Below are 13,888 nucleotides of genomic sequence, written 5' to 3'. Positions count from 1 at the left end.
TACTACCATAGGCTCGATTGTTTTTTTGTTCTTGCACTCAGCCATTTGACTTCCTCTTCCCACAAACCAATCTGATGTTTCTCTCCTATCCAATTAAGCAGAAATGTCCCATATGCTCCTTGAGTATTGGCATTCAAAGTACAAGTGAGCCATAGTTTCATTTTTCCCATCTTACATATAACACATCCAAAGTCGACCTGTATGCCCCATGCGGCTAATCTATCCACAGTATTAAGTCTGTGATTTAGAGCTAGCCATAGTATAAAGTTGTGTCTAGGGATACTTGTACCCAATAGTAAGGCTTTCCACCCAACCTTTGGATACTGAGGTCTTGATAGAGTGTACATCTTCTGAATACTGAATTTTCCTCTTCTGCAAAACTTGTTTATATTTGCAAGGAATTCAATGTTTGTGTACCAGTCTCTAATATTAAATACCTTCCTTACCAGCCAACAATTTTTTTTGTATTTTAATTTAATGTATTTTCGATTTTCATATATTTCTAATTTTAACGTATTTTCATTTAATGTATTTTCAATTTTTACATTTCAATTTTAACAACATCTAATATTTTATATTCGCACCTTTCAATTTTAGCAACATCTAATATTCTATATTTAAACCATTTATTTTTTTGAGATGATTATATATTTTTTTACAATTATAACTTATAATAAAATTAATTTACAATTTTACATAAAAATAATAAATGCACGAAAATTATTTTATCATGATTACGCCAAAGTTAAAATGTAAAATTAATATTATAAAGATATTACATAAACATAATTAGGTATATATAAACAGATAAATGAAAAGAGTTAATAATAAAATAATAATAATAATATATACATGAATAGCCAGGGGAAGATGAATAGTGTACCCCATATTTGTGGAAACACTATTCATCCCCCATTTTGGGGGTAAAAATAGGGAAAGGTTGGAGCTTCATTACCCTAAAAATTGCCCCCATTATGAGAAAATGGGATAAGGTTGGAGACGGCCTTAGGTTGCGTGAGTTGAACAAGACATCATCGTAATTAAAAAAAAATCAAAAATCTCTCTCTCTCTATATATATATATAATTGAGGACCTTGAAAAGATGACATGACACAACATTCTATAACCAGGAAGGTAATTTATCTATTTTCTAAAAATTTTGCAATTTCCTTTATTATTCCATTTAGTTAGGAGTATTATTTAATAAAAAGTCCAATAGTTACAACTTTTCCTATATTTACGTATTATAACTTTCCAATTCAATGTAACATCGGTTGGTTGTTACCACCATTTAATATTCCACGTAACTATTTTATTCTGTTTTAATTCAAAATTTGCAGAGAAACTATTTGTTCTTCTCACTGATAGAGAGTCAACAAAGTCCTTTCTCTTCATTCTCATCTTAGTTTCATTTATGTGGTATGCTACAAAAAATCAGAAGTCACTTTTTAAATTTGGTTAATCACACCATTTTTCTACCGTAACCGTTTTCTAAGAGAAATGCTTCTACACATTTGAAGAGGCATTCTATTACACCTTTTTTTTTTAAAGATTTTTTCTTTTAATTTTTGTTTTGGGGGGGGTTGTAATTTCCCCTCCATTCTTCTCATTTTAGCTTTATTTTTATTTTTTCGCTCTTTGCAGAAGTTATTTTTTATTTATTTTATTTATATCTTTTTATTTTTCTAGACCGTTTGGCAGAAATACTTAATATTATTGGATTGGTGTTGCATTCGGTGAGTGAAGAGATAATAGACTTAACAGAGAAGAATATACACATTCATCTTAGCAACCTAAACGTGAGATAAGGAAAAATTGATTACACATATTACACGTTGTCTAGAGTTGACCGTTGGGAAGGTAAAAAAATTACCTTTTCTTTGTTTTAAGTTTTTTCCCTATTATCTTTTCTTCTTGATTTGTTTTTTTGCACAGAGAATTCATATATGAAATTCCATTTAACATATATTGAGGTGTGGTTGTTTGAAAGTTCAGTTTATTAAACATTAGGTTGGGATATTTTGCTATAGTTTTGTTTCTTCTTATATCTAAATCTGTATACTTTTATTTTTGTAAATGTGGATGGCAATTGATGTGTGATGATTTCTCTAATATTATTACACACCATTGGTAATTCACTATCGCGCATTCTCACTTTATAATCTTTCTACTAGAACTAATTTCTTCTTTATTATAATTAAATTGTTTGTCATTTTCCATCATTGATCATGCATTTTTACTCATCTTTTATATTTGATTTTGCATATGTTTGTTTAAATTGAAGGTAAATACACTTGATTTATAATTATTTTACATTTAATTACATATTAATGTGGCATAATTACCTTAAATGGCTAGAAACTAAATGATTAACCGTATACATTTCATATACTTTAATTCCTTAACCTCTAATAGTTGGAAAAACAATACCACTATCATCTTTTAATTAGGAGCGATAACTTCTTTGAACAATATTTATGGTAAGCTAGAATTAAAACGCTAGGAAAAAAATTATGGAATATGATTCCAACAATAGTGGGTTGGTTACATTTCTTTTTCTATTTTTCTACTATTTCTTTTGTTTTATTCTCTCTTTTATTACTCAATGTTCACATATATTAATTTAAATGGATTGTTTAATATTTAGTCTATATGTTTATTACAGAGTCTTTTGTTTTATATATTTTGCATTAGATATTACAAAAATTACAAAATTGATAGAATCATGAAAATTTTGTTTGTTTAGTATTGATTGATTTTCTTCTATAAAAATTATGACATTAATATTATATCATAATTTAATTTTTTTCATAGCCGCGCTAATACACTAGTTGAAAATAATAGGGGGGATATGGCTAAACTGCGCCGAAGGGTGACACGTCATTAAACGTAACCCAGGTTTTCGATTACCCTCTCACTACCCTTGCCCTATATTCACCCGCCTAAGCTTCTTCTTCCTGTCTTGCGAGCAGTCAGTCAATCACAGCAGCAGAAAATTAGGGTTTTCTTTGAGCGCTTCTTCTCTTTTTCTCCTTCCGATCAATCAGCCATGGGTGACAAAACTGAATTCGATTCTCCCCATAACCAGATCTCCAAAGGTAAAATTAAATTCTAATTTACTAATTTGCACTTCCTCAGCTTCAAATTAAACTTTCATAGATAGCATTCATTTTCATTTCTCCCTGTGTAACGCTATGAATGTGTCGAAAGATTGTACCTTTATGTGTGTTCTACTGTTTCCCAACTGTAGGTTTAGGGTTTTTCTTATATTGGTTGAGTTTCGGGAACAGAGAATGCAGTTTTTTGATTTTTTTGCTATAGAAAATATCACTCGATTATAAAGTGATGATTTTTATTTGTTTGATAATACGTAGATTCTGTCTCTGTGTTTGTTTTATTAGTTTATGACTATCAAGTTTGATAAATTTCCTTTTTTCCCTATACATTTGTTCCTACCATTACTTTTATCCTCAAAGAAATCGACTTTATGTTGGTAGCTGGTAATGCTGCTTAGCAATCGGCAGGCTGGTCTCATGTTTGAGTGTTTTTAATGATGATTCTTTGATGATGTTGTATGTTTTGGTTAGTTGCTTTGTAGTGTCCAGATGCATTACCTTTATGCTCCTGATACTTCTTTTAAATGCTCATTAGACTTGTTACGTGTCTCACCCGCTCCAGAGAAAGAAAGAAATGCGAGATTGGTTGTTGAGGTTCTTTTTTTTCTTTTTCGGTTGGTTGTTTAGGTTGACCTTTTGTTTATTTACACTCGTTAAACTAAATCAATCAATTACGCTTCAATACCGAATTCGTTGGGTAGTCAATATGAATTAGTTGTTTCAATTCAACTCTATTCAGGTCTAATTAATTTCTGTAGTAAAAATACTTTTTAGCTAAAAGTCCTCTAAATCTCACACATAACACGGATATATGAGTCTCTACTAGAATGAAAAGACTTTGGCAAACGCCTGATATAAAGCAAGAAGAACAAGGAAGCCTTAAACCCAACCAGCTAGATATCACGTATATGGGTTCGTTGCTTCAATTTCGTTTTGTTTTTAGTTATGTCCACATTGATTCCGTGAAATTGTAGGTCCTTGGTCAATTTCCTCTTTATGGTTTTTGGTCTGCCTCTTCCTCTTTTATCAACTTTAATCCTCATATTGCTGCATATAAGAACAATGCACGTGGAGATCTACATAGAACTTTGTCAAACCATGTGAGACTACTTTCTCTAGTCTTATTCTCTATGTGTGATACTTTCAACTTTTGTTGGACGTGATGACTCTAATCTTGTCCAATCTTGTGCTGCTATGTATCCATCTTAACATATAAATTTTTACAGTTACATATCTTGTGGATATATTGGGCCCTAGACACCCAATAGTCACTTCCAACATTCCTGCAACCGTTTGCAAACTAATGTTGTTGAAGGCTTGCTAAAGCACGCTTAGAACTTGAAACTAAATGAAACTTAAGATGTGTGCTTTGCATTTGCGTCGCTGTTGGCGCTTTAGTGTAGGCATCAAGGTGTTAAGTCATGCACTTCTTCACCAAAATAATCATTGTTTGTCTCTATAGTTATATTTCTTATATTACATTTCCATTTTCTGGCTTCTCTTTATTTATACTTTTCTTTGCGAAGCCCGTGCTTTAACTTGGCTTTGTGCTTGAAGCCCCGATATACATTGGCTCGTTTCACTTTTGACTACTCTGCTTGCCTGTCACGACCATTTGTCTGCACCTGTTTATTGACTAATTTACATGGGTCAAATTTCAAATTTTTATTCTCTGAGGAAGCTTAATGCAGTATGTGAAAAACTAACCTCTTAATTATGACACGCATTGGCTATGCTTACAACCATGTTAGACATAGCTCATGTCTTCGTGTCTTTTGCTAGCTAAGTGATGATAGTGTGAATTGGAGATGAAAACTGGGGAATATCATTAGTGCAATGAGGGGAAATATAAAGATAACTTGTATGGTTAACAAGGATTGGGGGGGGGGGTTAATTTTCTTATGGCACATGATGTGGCTTAATAAAGAGAGCCACTTTATACTGGTACTACGTGTTTCTCAATTAAGTTGGACATTTGGATTTCATCTGGTTTCAAATGTTGTTTCCATCATGACCACCGTTATCTTGATTCCAAGTGTACAGGTATATTGATGGTAATAATATGAAATAGTGTTGGATTACGCTCTAATTGAAATGAAGAACAAATGTTGGGAAATGAATTTAGGCATGATTAAAGTGGCCTTACCAATAAGGAGAACCAGAGCATACAATTGCTAGTATCTTTTTGTATTTGTGAGAGATAAGAAGTGACTACTTCTGCGTGTAAGTTAGGTATCCTAATGTTGCTATTTGATTTATATAAATCTACTGCATTTTTTGGTAAAGCTTTGAATTTTCATTGAGCACTTCAAAGTTGAAGGTGGGATGTTATCTCTTGAAGGTATCATTCTGTTTCTCTATTTTACACGCCTTTGATCAGTTACAAGACTTGCAAATTCCCTGCTCCTGTAAATAGTTTTTAATGTGGACCCCTTGGAATTTCCATGAATGGTAGAAGTTTCATATAATTACTTAAAGGGTTTATGTGTAGCGTCTTATATTTTCGTTATTAACATTAGTACAGAAATAATGAAAAGGGTGTTTTGATTCCAATTTGTATTTGTCGTTATGCAAGATTATATCTTTATTGCTAAGTTATCTTTGTTTTGATACATGTAGATGTGCAAGGACCCAACAATTCCATCCCACTTTCACCTCAGTGGCTCCTGCCAAAGCCAGGGGAGAGTAAGGCTGGGATAGTTACCGGGGTGTGTTCATTATTTCTTTGGATTTTCCTTGTTTAAATCCTGTACCGTTTCCCCCTTTTTGAGAAGTATTTTAGAGCTATGATATAAGCAGTTGAGGGTTTCTGCTTAAATTGGGTATCGGTTTGTTGAATTATTAATTCATAAATGAGTCAAATCACAAATGTTTTGGTCATCTCTTGGTGTTTAAATGCAGGACAACCATCTCGGTACACATCCCGGTTATGCTATTCATTCTGAGTTAGCAAAATTTCCAGGGATGGGTGACGATACAAATGATAATCAAAAGAAGAAAGATGTTTTTAGGCCATCTGTGCTCGATATGGAACCCGGTCGACGGGACCGCTGGCGTGATGAAGAAAGGGACACCAATTCTGCTGTTCGAAGGGACCGCTGGAGGGAGGGAGATAAGGAGCTTGGTGAGGGCCGCAAGGTGGAACGCTGGTCTGACTCTTCTGGCAGAAATCATGGAGAAGGACGACGTGTTCCAGGTGAAAGATGGACTGATTCTGGAAATAGGGAAAGCAATCACGATCAGCGTCGAGAGAGCAAGTGGAACACGCGCTGGGGGCCTGATGAGAAGGAAGGTGATGCTGTGCGTGAGAAATGGAGCAACCCTAGCAAAGATGCTGAGATGCATCTTGAAAAGGGGTCTCAAGGTCTTGCCTTTTCTGGAAAGGATGAGAGAGAGGATGACCACTATCGGCCATGGAGATCTACGTCTCACGGCCGAGGAAGGGCAGAATCTCTTCATCAGGGTTCGACGCCAAACAAACAGGTTCCTACATTTTCTCATGGCCGTGGACGTGAAGATGGGGCCACCACTACTTTTTCTCTTGGTAGAGGTCGTGCTCTCTCTGGAGTGAGCCCCGTGAATAAAGGCTCTCCTCATTTGCAGTCATTTGGGTCATTCTCAGAGAAAGCTGAAAGTGTGTCCTCTCCTTTACGATATAGCCGGATAAAAATGCTTGATGTGTATAGAGTGATAGACATGCGGTCTTGTAGCAAGTTTTCAGATGGGATTGTGCAAGTTCCTTCACTTACACAAGACGAACCTCTGGAACCTCTCGCATTATGTGCACCCAGTCCTGAGGAATTGGTAACATGCAGAGAGATTTGAATATATTTACTTAGTATAACGATTTTAATCTGATATTTAGTTTGTTTGGATGAAGTCTGACTGCTCAAATTTATGTATAGGGTATCTTGAAGGGAATTGATAAGGGGGATGTTCTGAGTAGTGGAGCTCCGCAGGTTACTAAAGATGGAACATTAGGTCGAAACTCAACTGATTATACGCAGCCAAGGCGTAACAAACTAGGTACTTATTGTTAGATCAGCTTTTGGGGATTTCTGAATCTAGATTAATTAAGATCCCAAATTAGTTGGTTTGTGCTACGGTTTTGATTGTCATCATTGTTTTCTCAAATGCTCAGGTAGCAGAGAAGATTTATCACTTGATGATTCCAGAGAAGAAAGTATTGACAATGCCAAAGGTGGTTATTCAAATCATCCTGAAGGCTTTTCCTTTGAAAAACTTCATTCATATGGGTTCAGTTCTAAATCTGAGAATAAGCAGAATTTTAAGAGATTTTCTGATCCCAAATTAGGTGTTGAAGATATATTTGTGGATTTTTGTCCCTTGATGTACTATGCAGTTCATCGGGATGTAGTCAATTAAAAATCTTAAATGTCAACTATGGTTTGGATGTCTTGTTGTTGAAACCTCGAGATCCAAATACATAAGCTAATCTGTTAGTTGTATATATCTTTCAGTAAACAGAGTTGTCTTCTGAGAGAGTTGCTTCTGAATTATGGTGTTACTTGTTAAAAAGATCTGTCTATAATGCTTGTTTATCTATAATTGGGTTTCAGTAGATTGTTTGAACTTATTATTTATGTTCATTTTCAGTAGAAGACAATATTCCTCATAGAGAAAGCGAGTCTGTCAATAGAGATCCAAGCACACCAGGACACACACCTGGTCTCCACGGTGGCATATGGCGGTCTCCTTCAATTGGTGCACGTTCACATATGGTGGCTAATGATGCTAGGGAAAGGCCATCCGATGTCAGGCCAAAAACATCTGACATTGGCTGGCTACAGAGCCAGAAGGATAAGAATACAGAATGGGAAAGAGATTTCACAGATCCATCTTATGCCAAAGATGAAGGATCCAAATGGCAGTTTGGAGATACTGTTCTCAAAAGGCAATTGTCTGCAGTCATGGACAAAGAGTTGGAAACGAGGAAACTTTCACAGTCATCTCCGGAGGACCTAGTTCTATTATACAAAGATCCACAAGGTGCTATTCAAGGTCCTTTCTCAGGTAGTGATATTATTGGATGGTTTGAGGCTGGATATTTTGGCATAGATTTGCAAGTTCGATTAGCTGCTGCACCGCCTGATTCACCATTTTCTCTGCTGGGGGATGTTATGCCCCACTTGCGTGCTAAGGCTCGGCCACCACCTGGATTTGGAGCACCAAAGCCAAATGCAGATGCTCCAGGGGGGTTGAACCTGAGCAGCTTCACAAAACTTCATGCAGGTTCAACTGAGATTGATAAGGTAAAGACAGAACTGAATTACAAGCATTCAGCAACAGAGGCTGAGAATAGATTCTTGGAATCGCTGATGTCTGGCAAAGTGAGCCATGCACCGCTTGACAAGTTTGCTCAGTCTGAAGGTTAGTTTGGATGTTATTTTTCAGTAGTATTCCTCTACAATTTTGCATGATTGTTTTCTATGCTCATATTTTGTTTCAATAATTGAAGCTTCAAAAATTGAAAAGATGTTCCTTAATATTCAACTGATGCTTTGTTATTGCTTTTCTTGCTCGGCAGGCATTCCGGCTTATGCTGCAAATAGTACTGGTGCCGTTCCTCCTATTGTATCTGAAAGTGGAGATAATCTGTATCTCTTGGCTAAAAAGATGTCTCTTGAGAGGCAGAGATCTCTACCAAAGCCCTTTCCTCTTTGGCCTGGGAGAGATGCACCATCTGTTGTTCCAAATGTGGATAATGTTCAGGATCCTTTGCCTCATTCAAAACTGCCTTTTATGGCTGAACATGTTCGTCAGCAGCCCCATAATCAGAATGTTGATTTAATGTCTCTACTTCAGGGTGTACCAGACAGATCAGCTGGCATTAGTAGCGGTGTTAGTGGATGGTCTAATTTCCCCGTCCAAGGGGGATTAGAATCGCTACAGGAAAGGATGGACATGCATCAAGGTCAGAGTATGCCCCCTCAATCTGCATTTGGAATGCAACAACAAAGGCTACACCCGCAGAGTCCACCTATGACCAACTTACTAGGCCAAGCCATGGATAATACTTCCAACATTTTGGCTACTGAGAAGCTACTTTCATCTGGCGTTCAAGATCCACAGTTGTTAAATCTATTGCAACAACAGTACTTGATGCAGCTACAGTCTCAGGCAGCACTAGGAGGACCGCAGCAATTGTCATTGTTAGACAAGTTGTTGATGCTCAAGCAGCAGCAGCAGCAGCAGCAGAAACAGGAGGAACAGCAGCTAATGTTGCGCCAGCAGCAGCAGTTGCTCTCGCAGGTGCTGTCTGATCCGCATCCTCATCAGCGATTTGGTGAACAACCTTATGGCAAGTTGACAACTCCTGGCATATCTGCGGGAAATGCTACTGTGGATCCTACTCGTTTCCAGCCTTCACCTAATTTGTTTTCAATGAATACACAAGTACAACATCCAGTCATGGAAGAAGCTCATGCATCAAACTTTGTCTTGCCCCCGAGCATTTCTCAGGATGTCACCCAAATAGGTAGTTTTGAGACCTCATCATTGCACTTGCCACATCAAATGTTTAAAGATGCTTCCAGTCAGAGGAGTTGGGGTTTTGAGGAACAAATTGATGATATTCAACAAAAGGTCCCAAGGATGGAAACAGCCATGATTGACCCATCATCACATACAGAAATTGCCAGCAAACATCCCCTAGAGGGCGCGGAAAACAACGAACCTCTGGCTGTTACCACTCCTGAAATTGCCTCTCATTTTCCGCTTATTGAGCAAGTAGAAAAGTCTGTTATACCACCACCACCACCAGCTGTTGATAATGACCTCCATCAGAAAAACAAACTTGAATCACCGCCAGCTGCAATTCCCTCGGAGCCACAGGTTGAAAGAGATCCACACAATGGGCTTTCTGTCACAAAGGAACTGAAAAGTGTTGAACCGCGGGAAGTAAAAAAATCATCTGAAAAGAAGTCGAAGAAGCAAAAGTCCACCAAGGGGCAAGCTTCTGACTTAACGAAGGGAGCTTCTAAGTTGCAGCCATCAAAGCCCTTGCAATCTGATGCCGTGATTGCTTCTGATGCCAAATCTGATGCACAATCTGTTTCAGTCGAAAAAACTACAGCTGTAGGTCCAGAAAAAAGAGATAGCAAAACTGAAGTAGCTTTTGCTGATGTTGTGGGCGAATATCCAGGGCAAAACCCATTGTCTGCTCACGCAACTGTGGAGACAAAAGGTGAAACAGGGCAAATTCCACCAGTTTCACAGTTCAACACGCAAGTACAGTCTGGACAGCGAGCTTGGAAACCTGCTCCTGGTTTCAAGCCAAAGTCATTGTTGGAAATTCAAGAGGAAGAGCAGAGGAGAGCACAAGCAGAAATAGCTATTACGGAGGTTGCCACATCCCTCAGTTCCTTGAGTGTATCTACTCCGTGGGCTGGGGTTGTTACTAATTCAGATCATAAATTAGTTAGAGATACTCAGCAAGATGCTTCCGACAATAGTTTGAGTAAGAACAATTCAGATGTTTCTCTCAACCAAAAGAGTAAGAACAATTCAGATGTTTCTGTCAACCAAAAGAGTAAGAAAAGTCAATTGCATGAAGTACTGGCTGACAACACTTCGGCCAAGTCAGGCGAAAGAGAGAGAGATTTTCCTGATATGACATTTGTTCCACCTTCTGTACCTGTCAACGACGATGACAACTTCATTGAAGCTAAAGACACTAAAAAGAGCCGCAAAAAATCTGCAAAATCTAAGGGTGCAGGTGCAAAGGTCTCAGTGTCCACTGCTGCTTCGGAAGTCCCTGTTGGATCAAGTCCTATTGACAAAGTCAAGAGCTCGCGCCAGGTACAACCAGACAAGGAAGTACTACCTGCTATACCATCTGGTCCTTCGCTAGGAGATTTTGTTGTTTGGAAAGGTGAGGCTACAAGTCCTGCTCCTATTCCTGCTCCAGCATGGTCTACTGACTCTGGGAAACTCTCAAAACCCACATCTTTAAGGGACATCCTAAAGGAACAAGAAAAAAAGGTCTCTTCTGGACAGCAGCATATACCAGTGCCAACTCAGAAATCTGTGCCAAATCCACCTGCCAGAGTGGGTGGTCCATCATGGTCTGCCACTGGTTCGTCGCCTGCCAAGACTGCATCTCCTATTCAGATTCACTCACAAGCTGGCGCTAATTCAAAGAATAAAGTGGACGACGATCTGTTCTGGGGCCCAGTAGATCATCCTAAGCAAGAGACAAAGCAGTATGGCCCCCCTCTTTCTGTCTTCTCCCGCCCCTTTTCTTTCTCCCTTCTCTTTGTTGGTAGGACTTTATATATTGTAATGCCTGCAGGTCTGAATTTCCTCAGCTTGGAAATCAAGGCAGTTGGGGAAGCAAGACCACACCAGTGAAAGGAAATCCTGGTGGTTCATTGAGCAGGCAAAAGTCTGTTAGCGGTAAGCCCGCAGAGCGTTTACTATCATCGTCTCCTGCATCAGCTCACTCGTCCCTGAAAGGGAAGAAGGATGCTCTAACAAAGCATTCAGGTAACCATATGGTGTTTTTTGGTGTGGACCTAATGAAAATCTGAAGTAATGCATTGCTTCTCATTAGAAAAAAAATTGAAGACGAAAAGGTTTTAATACACTTTGCTTCACTGTTTCAGAAGCAATGGATTTTAGAGAATGGTGTGAGAATGAATGTGACAGACTCATTGGTACAAGAGGTATTTTTTGGAGCTGCAGCTCTCTCACTTGATTTAGATATCTCTAGTTCCTTGAATAAATTATCATCCCTTATATTTGAAGGGGAGACTTGGCATAACTGGTAAAGTTGTTGCCATGTGACTAGGAGGTCACTGGTTCGAGCGTGGAAACAACCTCTTGCAGAAATGCAGGGTAAGACTGCGTACAATAGACCCTTGTGGTCCGGCCCTTCTCTGGACCCCGCACATAGCGGTAGCTTAGTGCACAGCGCTGCCCATATTTTTAACTCGACATCGTAGTAGTGAAATTTCTTGAATCTTTCAGTTTATTCTTTCCTTGATATGGCTCCTAAATCTTACTCGTAGAACAACCTAAGATTATAACAGTACATAGAACTGTACTGACAGTCCTTTCTCAAAAAAGAACTATACTGACAGTTTGTCTGATGTGGTACCAATTCTTGTTCCTTCAGATACCAGCTTTCTGGAGTTCTGTTTCAAGCAATCCAAATCAGAGGCTGAAATGCTTCTAATTGAGAATCTTGGCTCTTATGATCCTGATCATGAGTTCATTGACAAGTTCCTCAACTATAAAGACTTTTTGCCTGCGGATGTTTTTGAGATGGCCTTCCAGGGTCGGAATGTTCGGAAGGTCACTGGTGTAGATGCCAGAGATGTGACTTCTGACAGCGTTGGATTTGACCAGGGTAATTCAAGTGTGCAGGATGGGGCCACAAAAGGAGGAAAGAAGAAGGGTAAGAAGGGGAAGAAGGTTAACCTTTCAGAGTTGGGCTTCAATGTGGTTAGTAACCGGATAATGATGGGAGAGATTCAGACTGTGGAAGATTAGGTAGAATGAGGAATGGTACATACTTTGTGTTGAGAATGTTTGTAAATGATTTAGGATTATCGAGCAACAGAAGCAGTACTATTTAATCTGCTCAAAAGCAATTTTTGTGATACAATTTCTGACTTTAGGTCTTCTAAATCAGGTTCAATCAGGAGTAAACCTAGAGCTTTTTTTCGTGTTTGTCCTTCACCAGAAGTGTTTTGTAATATTGAACTTTGTAATGCATCCTGAGAGTGATGCTTTAGCTGATGTGGGTTCATTAATCTCCCTGCATTATCATTTCCTTTTTATATTTCTGTTCTCATCGAAAGTTATTGATTGTATTGCTCTCGAGTTTTTACATCCTTGTACGTATGAGCCTTTTGAACTCCAGTTATTTTGCAAGACCTAGTGAAGGTTTATGCAAGAAAACTTATCTTTTTTTTCCCCATTCTCTTGGTTCAAAAAACAAGGTTATTGAATCTGGAGTTGTGTTACTGAAAGAACTGAAAAGAGATTTGGCAAAGGCGGAAGACTCAATACCTTTACTTTGGTGGTATTGGTGAATAGTGTTTTGGACTCTGCCTACATATGTGATGTATCTATTCCTTTTACTTGCAAAACTCAAAGACTTGATTCTGTGAGACAGCAATCTTTATGAAGTTGATACAATAATAAAGAACAAGCATTTTGGAGGGAAGTGATCAACCACAAATATGGACAGCAGGGGTGGTGATGGTGCACAAATCCAGTAAGATCTGCTTTTGGGGTGGTCATGTGGAGATCTATTGGAGCTCACCAGTTCATTTTTGCTACAAATATTGGATATAAAGAGGGAGATGGTAGAAATTTGGAATTATAGCCGGTTGGAACATGGGCTTCTTAAAGATCTCTTCTCTGATTTGTTTGGTTTGACTCTAGCCAGAAGCTACAATTGAAGATGCAGAGAAACAACAGGGTTGGAAATTAACTTTTAGAAGGCTATTCAATGATGAAAATGCAAGTATGCAACGACTTATAAGCAATCAATCATATTCCTGATACCTTTAGCTAAATCATTTTACTACGTATGAGTTTTGTGGCACGCTAGTGACCATAGGGGCTTTTGTTGGGCTTATTGGAACATATAACAGTGAGGTTTATTGCGGCAGAAAACTTGTGGTTAGATTGAATATTTAACGATAGAAATTACTATTCTTTTATTTTTCAACAAATGAGCTTAACTAGTCAAGTGCGCATACATTATCGTCATTAAAAAAAAAACTAAGCAATATAAA

At 38.0% G+C, this 13,888-nt stretch overlaps 1 protein-coding gene across 2 annotated transcripts; it reads left to right on the top strand.

The window, feature by feature from the left end:
* Nucleotides 1–2,897: 2,897 nt before the first annotated feature.
* On the top strand, nucleotides 2,898–12,905 carry LOC104218945 (protein ESSENTIAL FOR POTEXVIRUS ACCUMULATION 1). Of its 2 annotated transcripts, none has more exons than XM_070172331.1 (10): nucleotides 2,898–3,098; nucleotides 5,736–5,824; nucleotides 6,018–6,920; nucleotides 7,022–7,142; nucleotides 7,258–7,317; nucleotides 7,737–8,507; nucleotides 8,665–11,341; nucleotides 11,431–11,624; nucleotides 11,744–11,803; nucleotides 12,256–12,905. In XM_070172331.1, the coding sequence occupies exons 1-10, from the start codon at nucleotides 3,050–3,052 to the stop codon at nucleotides 12,630–12,632; spliced, it is 5,301 nt and encodes a 1,766-aa protein (XP_070028432.1). In that variant the 5' UTR covers nucleotides 2,898–3,049; the 3' UTR covers nucleotides 12,633–12,905. The 2 variants fall into 2 exon arrangements, with proteins under 2 accessions (XP_070028432.1, XP_070028430.1); XM_070172329.1 differs by having other exon boundaries at nucleotides 7,734–8,507.
* Nucleotides 12,906–13,888: the final 983 nt, after the last annotated feature.

This window comes from Nicotiana sylvestris, chromosome 4, assembly GCF_000393655.2.
Source record: "Nicotiana sylvestris chromosome 4, ASM39365v2, whole genome shotgun sequence".
Classification (NCBI taxonomy): Eukaryota; Viridiplantae; Streptophyta; class Magnoliopsida; order Solanales; family Solanaceae; genus Nicotiana; species Nicotiana sylvestris.
The sequence above is the reverse complement of the archived record's forward strand: the minus strand, read 5'-3'. Positions and strand labels throughout refer to the sequence as shown.